This window comes from Nicotiana attenuata, chromosome 8, assembly GCF_001879085.1.
Source record: "Nicotiana attenuata strain UT chromosome 8, NIATTr2, whole genome shotgun sequence".
Classification (NCBI taxonomy): Eukaryota; Viridiplantae; Streptophyta; class Magnoliopsida; order Solanales; family Solanaceae; genus Nicotiana; species Nicotiana attenuata.
Genome location: NC_031996.1, coordinates 28,576,788 through 28,589,349, shown reverse-complemented (window position 1 = coordinate 28,589,349; position 12,562 = coordinate 28,576,788). Strand labels below are relative to the sequence as shown.

Genomic DNA, 12,562 nt, shown 5'->3' with positions numbered 1-12,562 from the left:
GTTTTGAATGTCATGTACATCCTGAACATGTATTCAAATTTGATAAGGCACTGTACGGATTGAAGCAGGCCCCTAATGCATGGTACGAGAGATTATCCAGTTTCTCGTGGAAACTGTATTCACAAGAGGAAAGATTGACAATACATTGTCTTTGAAGAAACGGGGAAGGAACCTGCTCATTGATCAGATTTATGTGGATGATATCATATTAGGAGCTACAACTAACTCATTATGTGAAGAATCTGCTAAACTCATGGGAAGTGAGTTTGAAATGAGTACGATGGGGGAACTGAATATCTTCCTGGGTCTTCAAGTGAAGCAGTCCATAAAGGGAACATGTATCAGTCAAAAATGCATCAAAAAAAAGGGATTGATATGGCAACATGGGAATCATTGGATCTCTACTCTACCTTACTGCCAGCAGGCCAGACATTGTATTCAGTGTGGGATTACATGCAAGGTTCCAATCAAATCCTGAGGAATCTCATCTGAAGGCTGCTAAGCGAATTTTGAGATATTATAAGGGCACACAGAACCTGGTTCTGTATTATCCTTCAGGTGGCAATTTCAACCTTATTGGTTATGCTGACACTGATTGCGCAGGTTATCTGGTGGACAGGAAAAACACATCTGGAATGGCTCATTTCCTTGAATCATGTTTTATCTCATGGGGTACAAAGAAAAAAAACTCAGTAGCTCTCTCAACAGCTGAAGAAGAATATGATGCAGCCGCCTCGTGATGTGCTCATGATCAAGCACAAATTGGAAGATTTTGGTGTATACATTGATGGTGTACCGCTTCTATGTGTCAACACCAGTGCTCTCAACATGGAAAGAACCCTGTTCTACATAAGAAAACCAAGCACATTGATGTCAGACACCATTTTCTCTGGGACAATGTGAAAAAGGGTCTTATTTGTATAAGATTTTGCTGCACAGAAGATCAAATTGCAGATATCTTCACCAAAGCTCTGAGCAGGGAACACTTTGAGAAATAAGATGGCGCTGTGATTACTTAAACCTAATTGAGAACCTAGTTCTGCTGACATGACTATGATAGTCACACTAAGGTAAAATTGGCTAAAGTGTTTTCTGACTAGGCCTAACTCACATCTATACCGTTGCAGGTAAACACGCATGATGATCATAGAAGCTAAAGGTACAGTGTTGAACTTCGGAGGAGAGCTGCAAAAACCCTTTTTTCAAAAACTGGTCAGGAACCTGGTTCCTGCACCACAGGTTAGTAGTAATGTGTTTTTCGCATTCTTGTTCAAAGAAAAAGATAGCAAAATTAATTCAACTGCCACGTCATCCGACTTTTCAAACCAGCAGTTCTCAACCATTGTCTCTCTTTGCACCTCTTACCACTTCTCTCACCATGGCCAACAAATAATCATCTTTTTCTCTTGCCATCAACATCACTCCCACATCTCCTCCTCCCTTAACACCATCACCGGAAACCCACTTCTTCACTATCCCTGATACTACTGTACCCATACAGATTTCCTCCTCATCTCCAGTCATCCCATCTCCAGTCTCACCCCCATGTGTTGCAAACCCTACTTCTCCTCTGTTCCTGAATCTCAGGGGGAAGAAACTCCATTCTTAGGGGATGAAACTCTGGTGCTTTTTGAGTCTCCGGTTCATGACACCGTCATAGAAGAACCCGTTGAAGAACCTGATTCTCTTTTAGCTGAAACAAACCAGGTGGTTGTAGAAGAAAGAGGCTTTTGAGTCTGCCTTGCAGAAGAGTAAGTAGAGTATTAACAAAAAAAGGGGGTTGATAAAATAGGGGGAAACTGTGGCTGATAAACACATTTCGGTGGTTGAGGTTGATAAAGATGTTGTGGAGGAACCTAGTTCCTTAGTGAAAAGATCTCAAAAGGTTGTGGCTGAGAAAGATTTGTTTAAGGGTGACATTGTGGCTGTTGCAAGCAGTAATGGGAAGTTTATTGAAATATCTAGAAAACAAAAGTGGGAAACTGTGGGAGGACCTGATTCAGTGAAGACCATTCTAAGTGACAGTGGCCTTGGGTAGGAGAGTTAACTCAGAAAACGTCTTGTGAGGTCGCACGCTTGCCCGACAATATATGAGATGGCAGGTATGAGACAAGTTCTGGACTTAGCCAACTAGTGGAGAACCTGCGGGAGAAACTGCTTGACTAACAGTCGTCTGCAACTGCCCGCATGGACCTAGCTCTCAAAACCATTGCTGCCTCCTCTTCCAAGCCTCCCTCTTCTAGTACCCCCTAGGATCCTCTTAGTGGCCAGTTATCTTTTGCTCTGATGATTTTGTGGCTGTTTTTTTTCTTTTTGTTTGTCTTTTTGTGATGGCATGTTGGATTTCACCATTGCTTCTCCTGTTGAAACAGTCAAATCTCTTATGCATAAAACAACTCTTCTTTCGCTTGTACAATGCTTATTTTCCCTTTTGCTTCTCTTTTCTATCATGATTGTGTGCACATATGTGGCATGAGTTAGCCTTGTTGGACTTCTTTATGCCTTTTTGTCTGATTGTGTTTTTTTGTTGATGCCAAAAGGGGGAAGAATAGAGTCAGTGGGAACATATGCAGTTGCTGGTACCTTACCTGGTTAAGTCAAATAGTCATCAAGGTTAAAAGTTTGTCATCATCAAAAAAGGGGAAATTGATGGGCTTAAGGTCTTTTAATCTATATTTTGATGATCTAACAATCTTTCTATATAGAACCACATAAAAGACCAAGAATGATAGTAAAAAGTCAGGGGGAACATATGGGAAACATGTGTAAGTAAGGGAATAGAGTCAGGGGAACCTGTGGTCTCCTGTTATTCAATCTGGTTCTCTAAGCTCTAACTCCTCGTTTTCAATGCTAAGTTTGTCATCATCAAAAAGGGAGAAATTGATAGGTTTTCAATATCTTTGCCTTGTGTTTTGATGATCTACCAAACTTAATGTCAAGAACCAGATAGGGAACCTGACTCACTTGGATTACACTACATCTAACGGATTCTAGCCAAATGTGAACTTGCTACAGCTTCACGAGGTAGGAACCCAGACAAGGACCTGATACTCTTGTGGGTTCCTCACAGCAGTACAAAGTCAATTGGACACAGTTGGAAACGAAGATTATGCCGCACTGCACTGTTTCCAGCGCGCACTCATTCTCTGACCAACTCAAGTGCTCACATCACTTCAAGTGATCATTCTCAAGGTGTACCTACAATGAGTCTATACAAATAATCATTCAAGTTAGTCAACTCAAGACAATCTGGGCGGTGTGCACAGGAACCAGATCAGGACTGATCCCTTGGTACTTCTCTGACAGAAGTCCAAGTCAACTATACAGCTGGAACGCAACTGAGTGACTGATCGCAACTGTACAAAGAGGAACACAACAGGGACCTGGTCCCTTAGGGTTCTCTGACAGAAGTACAAGTCAACTATAGCTAGAAAGCAATTGCAGAAAGTGACTGACTGCAACAGTGCAGCAGACGGTGCAGCAACCACTTTCCATTTAGATTTGACATCACCATTGAGATTGGACATCACTAAGGATGTCTTGTGTAGTATAAACCTTATGCAAGGTACAAGATTCAGGTTCTAACGCTTGCAAACTTAGATAAGAAAAATATTCTCTCAAGTGTTCAAGAACCTCTCTCAAGAACAAAGCTGTTGCAACCTCAAGGACCTGATCCAAGATCGAAGATATTTTAAGTCCTTAGGTTTGTAGAGTCTTTGTAATTTGTTCTTCATTGTAACTCCTATCCAGCTTTCTTTGAAGCATTGATTAGGTTGAGTCAAAAGAAAAATCCTTTGTAACCGTAAGGTGAGAAAGTGGCTTGTGGTGGAAACATCACAAGTTAGTCAAAGCCTTTGTAACCGTAGTATGACAAAGTGGCTTGTGGTGGAAATACCACAAGTTAGTCAAATTCTTTGTAACTAGGATAGTTATAGAGTGGCTTGTGATGAGAGCATCACAAGTTAGTTGAAGTCTTTGCAATAGAGTTATTGTAAAGTGGCTTGTAATAGGGAGATTGCAAGTTAATGAAGTTAAAAGCCTACAGGTGTAGGTCGTGGTTTTTTGATCCCCTTGTGTGGGATTTTTCCACGTAAAAATCCACGGCCTTATTTACATTCAGCTTTACTAGCATTCACAACAGAACCCGATAAAGGACCAGGTACTCTACTATTTGGTGGACTCACACAAACTTAGCACTGTATCAAACTGATATAGGACCAGATCCCTTTACAGTTTGGTTCATCAGTACCTTCAGAGGAAACACATAGAGAACCCGGTTCTCTATACAGTTTGGTGGGCGCACAGTCTCTAGCAATATCCAATTAATGTATGGAACTTGATGTCCTACAACATCTCCAATGCAGTCCAGAAAGAAGAAAGATCTTATCCCTACCCTAACTTCCTCACTGAGTACTTCAAAGTCCAAGGGGTTGAGCCGAGACATTTTGATGTGGAGGTGAAGGCTAAAAAGCCTTTCTTGGTATCACCTCCAGGGACCAGACAACCATAAATTCAAGGGTAAAGCCACTACCTCCACTGGACAGTCTGAAGAGCCAGGGGTAGTGGCCACTGGGTTAGTTGTCGAGCCCTCCACAACAACCGATACTTCTATCAGAGCAGCAACCATGCCTTCTCCATCTTCAATGCCATTGTTAGTGCCTTCATCTTCTACCTACCCTAAGACCGCACTGAGGGTTTCCCATACACTAGCCAGTCTCAACAACTGGATGCAAGCAGCTACCACAAAGCTGTCTGCCATATCCAGTGCAGTGGCAGCATAGTCTTCAGTCCCAGCAGCGCTTCAGGTACCTCCATCAGTGGAGGACTCATTGAAGAAGATTATGGACAACCAGAAGAAGATTCTGGATGACCAGAAGAAGATCAGGGAGACTCTTGATGCACATGGGAAGGTAATCAAGGATTTGGGGAAGCAGGTGAAGAAGCTGAAAAAGACTCACAAACAGTCGATCGGGAAGTTGGCTAAGGATGTTGAGAAGATAGCAGATGCAGGAGATTTTCCAATGGACCTTCTCATGGAGGAGACAGTCCCAGCAGCACATACAGCAGAGCCTGAGGCACCAAGGGTAGCAGCTGGCCAGTCTGAGGAGCCAGCTGTAGCATCACACACTGCTGAGGAGCTGATTCAGATGCTCAGCAACCCTGTAGTCCCCAGTCAGAGGATGTGGAGATACAGTTGGAGGATGTTAAGGACACTGTTTAGGTTGAGGATTTAATGCAGACAGAGACCATATAGGGAGTTTTCTTTTACTCTCTACCCCCTTTTCCCTGTTCTTATTTGTGATTAGCATTGAGGACAATGCTATCTTTCATTTGGGGGGTGGTCCATTTTGATTTATGACATTTGGTATGTAATAACCAGTACACTATTTTTCTTTAACTTTACTTATCTTTATTGTCACTTTTGGTATGTATATATTTTTGCCATTTGATGTATATATTCATTTCCATTTATGTATCTATTCGCGTTACCTCAAGTTTATATATATTCAGTTTAATCGTAGTTTACTTCATAACTTCTTTCGTTATTTTCCCTTAGTAGCATAGCTTCTTATTTTCTTTAGTAGCTTCTTTTTTATTTGTTAGCTTCTTTTTTAAGTTTTATGTTGACAATAAGCCTTTGGTTTTCTTAATGTCATGGTTCTTTCCAAAGTTGGATGTTGTGTGAACCGGGTGGCTCTTCCCAGCGATGGATGGCGTGACAACCTTCTTAAGGGATTGAGTCTGTTTTCTTTATATTTTGGTGTAAATAGTTGTAATGAATAAAAGTGTCTCAAACAGGCTTCACTTGGTACTAGCACATTTACCTTCGTCCTTATAGTTAGAAACAAGTGGATTGGCAATGAATAGCTCTAGTTGTGACCTTTAGACTCTTGTATTGACTAAAACAATCATCGAGTAGTTTCTTTGAGCCATTTTGTGATGTTTAATCTTAGCTAGGGTTGTTGTGGGCCCTAGACTTTGTCCTCTTTAACAATCCAGCATCCTGAGGGGTGAGGTATTGAATTGCAAGTCCATATTCAGTACCAATAAGTCTAGAACTTGCCCTGAATGTTTGTATAGGCGAAATTCTTAGTGTAGCTCAACTTGAGAAATAATTGTAGGCTCTCCTTGATCCAATTTGAAACTTGAAAGCTTCCGTAGCCTACCAATATGATATCCCTAGTCAACCCCTTTGAGCCGAAACCCTTGTTCTTTCAATAACCACGTTACATGCCTTTATTCATTCTATAATGACCCTCTCTGTGCAACCGATCTTTCCTTAGCATTCTTGTTAGATAATTGGCAAAAGTGGAGTTTGGGGGGGGGGGGGAGACGAGGAATGTGAAAGTGATAAAAGGTACAAAGAACAAAATGAAATGAAGAAAAGGGAAGGCAAAGAAGAGAAAGAAAGGCAAAAAAGAAATACGTCAAAAAGAAAGTGAAAATTGAAGGGATTTAAAGAAAGCAATGATGAAAGGCATGGAATGATTAGAAAAGAAGAAAAATGATTGTCATGAGAAAGAAAGAGTGATAGTCTGTCTCTCTAGTCCCCCTACGGAAGAAGAAAATGACTTAAAGAGTCAAGAAAGTATGAGACGAAATGAGAAAATGGAGTGCTTGAGGAAAGATGAAACAATCATATGACGATAAGTCCGACCTTGATCCAAAAGCCTTCATTACATCCCCGCAAAAGCCCTATATGATTTTGAGTTGAGTGAGCTTACATTAGTGGTGATTTACATAAGGGGCAAGCTTATGGTACTTAGAGCCAGACTTGTAACATTCTTTTGAGAGAGATGAGCGTACTTCTTCACAATCCTTGTTTTAAGAGATACAATCTAAAGTGAGATTTGCTTACGGAGAGTAGAGGAGGGGGAGTTTGGGTTCCACAATGATGTATGTAATAGAGCGAGCTTCCTTGGTGAGTTAAGTCAACTCTTGAAGCTCTAGTGTCACATTAGAGCTATGGTACTCAAAAAGTCAAAGCATGGTCTTGTTGTTAATTCATTTGTGTTGAGGGTAATTGTTAGTCCCAATTGATGCATGATTGATTCACATTAGGGCACTTGAATATCCTTTTGTTTTAGTGGAGGTAGGAATTACCTTATTTGCTTGAGGACAAGCAAACACTTAAGTTTGGGGAAGTTGATAAGTAGGGATTTAAACCTATTATTTGCTCTCTTTTACTTGTGTTTTAGGCCAAAATGCGTGAAGGTATTCCCGAAAAATAACATAATGTGCTTGCTTGCAGGAATTGTTTAAAATGAGCCAAATGAGCCATAATCAACTCATAAAGGAGTCAAAACTTGAACAAAAACCAAGACTGGGCCAAGAGATCTGAAACGCGGACCGCAAGAATATTGTGCGGCCGCGAAAGCCACAACGCGGCCGTGATCAGAATTATGCGGTCCGCAAAAAGGAGATTAAGAGAGTTGCATTTTCAGGCCAAATGATAAGCGAGGAGAGCACCAGAAATGTACGGCAGCGAAAGTCGCTCCACCGCGGTGGAAATTATGCGGACCGCGGTGCATGAAGTTCAGAGAGCTCACAACTCGAGCAAAAGAAAGAAGTGCGGTCCGCGTCAAAAATATGCGGCCGCGAAAGTCTCCTCGCGACCGCGATGGAAATTAAGCGGTCCTCGAAACTCAGCTCAACCCAGATCCAGATTTGAAGAATGCGGACCGCGATCAGAATTATGCGGCCGCGCTCAGAATTACGCGGCCGCACAACCTCCGCAGGGGTATTTTTGTCTGGAAATTTCAGCTTAGTATAAATAGAACTTTTTGTCATTTTAAGGTTATGTTATGTAGTATCTGAGCACGTGAGACATCTGTACATTCTGTTTTGGGCAATTTTGTACTAGAATTATCTTTCAACATTAGATTTTCATCTTTTAATCTAGTATTATGAATTTTACTTCTTGTCATCTTTAATTTCTGTTATTTCCATGAGTAGCTAAACCCATAGCTAGGGTTGTGACCCAACCCTAGTGTGGGTATTTGATGGGTATTGAATTTTAGGGCTTGAATGTGTATGAGTTAGTGATATTTAGTCTAGTTATTGCTAGATCTTTAGAATTAGTGGTTGCAAACACTAATTCATGCCTTTATGACTTAGTCTCTACTTGAGAAAGAGGGACTAAGTGTTGGCCCAAGAACTAGTGAAGTTTTGAAGATTGAAACAAGAACTTAGTCATGGACCAGGTCCATCTTGTGAAGCACAGTCATGATCAACCTATACATGTGAGATGCACGTGAAGGAGATAAATCTAATTGATCAAGAAGCAATATCTCCTGATCTGATCGAAAAGGTTGCATATTGGATAAGGAGAGAAAGACTTCTTACATGAAGAGAACACAGTTTAGGAAGAAGATAGTGTTAGAGTTTGAGATCACTATGAACTCTTACACGAAGGAAGAGTAGTAATTGAATTCCAGTCAAACTCTGATTACTAACCCATTAAATATCAATGATGTTCTCTTTTTACAGGAAACGCACATAGGCAGAAGTTAAACTTATATTGAGAGCAAAAGATCAACGCGATTTTGCAAGCAATTTATGTGTGATTTGAGTGTGCAATGCTGAAGCTACTTGAACGAGATAGAAGAACCAGTTCCATGTGTCTATATTTTATTCTAGTTCAATTGTAGTAGGTGATTTTACATTGTACCTTTCAGCTTTCATAGAAGCAATTGTATTAGGCACTTAGAGTTTCAAGTTAGTGTTAACTTGAAGTTGTCACAACAGTTGAGGGTGTGTGCCACAACGGGATTAGAGTTAATCCTTAGGTTTACAAAGAGTTTTGTAAATGCTGTTTTGGCTCGGTGATTTTAGTGGAAGTTTGGGAAAATCCTACTGAGTAGTAGGTCATGGTTTTTTCACCTCTTGAGCCAGGTGTTTTCCACGTAAAAATCTCTGTGTTCTTTATTTTCTGTACTCATTATTGCGCAAACAGTAGTAGTTGGAACGCATAGAAGAACCAGGTCCTTCTATAGTTTAATTAAGCGAAATTTGGGTACCACACAAATCACCCCCCCCTCTCTTGTGTGGTATTGAAGTATAAAACATCAATTGGTATCTTAGCGGATTATCCTTGAAAAGGTTAACACCTTACTAAATGATCAAGATGAGTGCACCACCGGGAAACTGGGAAGGGCAATCCACTGCTAGGCCTCCACTCTTTAATGGTCAGTACTATTCTTGGTGGAAGAACAGGATGAGAGATCATATCATAGGAGAAGACTATGAACTCTGGGACATAGTCACTGATGGTCCCCTGGCGACTACAAAGAAGAATGCTGAAGGAGTGGATGTACCGAAGACAAGAGCTGACTGCACTGCTGAAGACTTGAAGAAATGGGAGAAGAATGCCAAAGCCAAGAAATGGCTTGTGTGTGGACTGGGTCCAGACGAGTACAACAGGATTCAAAGCTGTATCAGTGCTAAGGAGATATGGGACACTTTACAAGTGGCTCATGAAGGAACTCCTCAAGTAAAGAGATCAAGAGGAACACTGCTATACTCTCAATATGAGAATTTCACTATGAAGGAAGGAGAAACTATCCAGGGGATGTACACACGGTTCACAACACTAACAAATAAACTTAAATCTCTTGGGAGAATTATCCTTGAAGAAGACAAGGTGGAGAAAATCTTGACAAGGGTCTTACCAGTGACTTGGAAAAGCAAAATCACTGCTATTCAGGAATCAAAGAACATTGCTACTCTCAAGTTGGATGAACTGATTGGAAACCTCACTGCCTATGAACTGAGAAGGCAAACCATGAAAATGGATGCACCCAAGAAGGAGAGGAGTCTGGCTCTCAGAATAGCTGAAGGTGCAGATATGGAGGATGATGAAATGGCCATGATCACAAGGGATTTCAAAAAGTACCTAATGAGGGGAAAGGGTACTTCAAGAGGTACAACCTTCAACAAACCAAGGGCTCCTGAGAAACAGACCAACGAGGGTTGTTACAAATGTGGCATGACTGATCACATGATCAAGAACTGTCCTCAACGGAAAATTGAATGGAAGAAGGAAAGGGCTGAATGAAGGAACATGAAGAAGGAGCAAGTTCAACCCAAAAAAAATAAAGGATCAACAAAGGCTATGGTTGCTGCTTGGGGAGAAACATCAGATGAGGGTTCAGAAGATGAAGCTGGAGATGAACAACACTTATGGCCATCGGAGAATCAGACGATGAACAAGAGGTCCAAGTTAAGGGAAGTAGCCAAATATGGTACATGGATAATGGCTGCTCAAAACATATGATTGGAAGCAAGAACCAGTTCCTTTCACTTGAGGGCTTAAAAGGAGGTAATGTCTCCTTTGGAAATGGGAAGAAAGGTGAGATTATTGGGGTTGGAAAGGTAGGTAAGACAGACTCACACTCCATTGAGAATTCTACTTGATAGATGGCTTGAAATATAGCCCAATAAGTGTATCACAACTGTGTGACAGAGGTAACCTTGTAGCATTTACCTCTACCAAATGCTTTGTGATTAACCTTACCACTGACAAGATTGATTTGCAGGGAAAAAGAGTTAACAATATTTACATTGTAGATTTGTCTACTCTTTCAGAAAATGAACTCACTTGCTTGAGTGTATTGGACAATGATCCCCTCTTGTGGCACAAAAGACTTGGTCATGCAAGTCTGAATCAACTCAAAAAATTAGTCTCCAAAGAGTTGGTGATAGGGTTACCTAACATCAAGTTCAAGGAAGACAAAGTTTGTGAGGCCTGTGCAAGGGTGAAGTAGGTAAGATCATCCTTTAAAAGAAAGAAAATGGTAAGCACAACCAGGACGTTGGAACTGGTTAATATGGATCTATGTGGTCCAATGAGAACATTGAGCAGAAGAGGTAAGAAATATGTGATGGTACTTGTTGATGATTATTCTAGGTTTACCTGGGTACTATTCTTAACATCTAAGGATGAAGCATTTGACATGTTTACTGCCTTTGTTTGAAAGACTCAGAAACAACTAGGTAATCAACTTGCATCCATCAGGTCTGATCATGGAACTGAATTTGAAAATGCTAAGTTTGCTAAATTTTGTGATGAGCATGGTATAGATCATAACTTCTCTGCCCCTAGGACTCCTCAACAAAATGGAGTAGTTGAAAGAAAGATCGGGACCGTTGAAGATATGTCTAGGACTATGCTTCTTTCTAGTAAACTGCCCCATAGCTTCTGGGCAGAGGTTGTAAACACTGCATGACTAGACCTCTTGTAGAGAAGACTCCCTATGAGTTACTTAAAGGAAGAAAACCAAATATATCCCATCTTAGGGCATTTGGATGCAAGTGCTTTGTGCACAATAATTGAAAGGACTCCCTAGGTAAGTTTGATCCCAGAAATGATGAGGGAGTATTCTTGGGATATTCTTCACATAGCAAAGCATATAAAGTGTTCAATAAAAGAACTTTGTGTGTAGAAGAAAGTGTATATATAGTGTTTGATGAAACTAACATTCTTTCTGAGAGACAGGAACATGAGGATGAAGCTATTGGGCTGGTAAAAGACTTGAGTGAAGTCTCAGGTCAAGCTAAAGTGGCACCAAAGGAAGGAACGGGTGATGGAACAGGTTCTTCCATCTAGGGCAACCTGACAGGGGGAACTGATCAAAGAGGAACTGAAACCAATCCGCTAAAGGAACCTGTTCATGACCCTGTTCCTCAGCAACAGAACATGGGAGAAATATCAAGCAGAAATCAGTTGGTTGTGAAACCTCACAAGTATCAAAGTTCTCATCCTATTGAGAACATAATTACTGATCCAACCTCTAAAGTCAAAACTAGATCACAATTAAAGAATCTGTATGCTTTTGATGTTTTCCTATCTCTTATTGAACCTAAAAATTTTTTTGAGGCTTTGCAGGATGTAGACTGGGTAAATGCAATGCAAGATGAACTAAATCAGTTCGAGAGAAGTCAAGTTTGGCATCTAGTTCCAAGACCCAAGGACAGATCAGTAATTGGCACAAAATGGGTCTTCAGAAACAAGCTTGATGAAGATGGAACAGTTACAAGAAATAAGGCAAGACTGGTGGTCCAAGGTTACAACCAAGAGGAAGGGTAGATTATGATGAGAATTTTGCTCCATTTGCAAGACTGGAGGCAATAAGACTTCTCATAGCTTTTGCAGCACACATGGAATTCATTCTTTATCAGATGGATGTCAAAAGTGCCTTCCTGAACGGCTACCTAAAAGAAGTGTTTGTCAAACAACCTCCATGGTTTGAAAGCAAGGAATGTCCTGAACATGTGTACAAATTAGACAAGGCTCGGTATGGACTCAAGCAGGCTCCTAGAGCATGGTATGAACGATTGTCCAAATTCCTACTTGAGCATGGCTACAAAAGAGGTAAAATTGACAGTACTCTATTTTTGAGGGAAAAAGGTAAGGATATTCTTGTGGTACAAATATATGTTGATGACATAATTTTTGGAGCAACCTCTGACAAACTAAGTAAGGATTTTGCCAAATTAATGGGGAGTGAGTTTGAAATGAGTATGATGGGTGAGCTTAACTTTTTCTTAGGCTTACAGATCA

The 12,562-nt window shown here is 40.7% G+C and overlaps 1 protein-coding gene across 1 annotated transcript; it reads left to right on the top strand.

Annotated features, from left to right (window-relative positions):
• On the top strand, window positions 384-740 carry LOC109231604 (uncharacterized mitochondrial protein AtMg00810-like). Its single transcript, XM_019397255.1, has one exon. It carries the CDS (start codon window positions 384-386, stop codon window positions 738-740), a length of 357 nt encoding a protein of 118 aa, XP_019252800.1.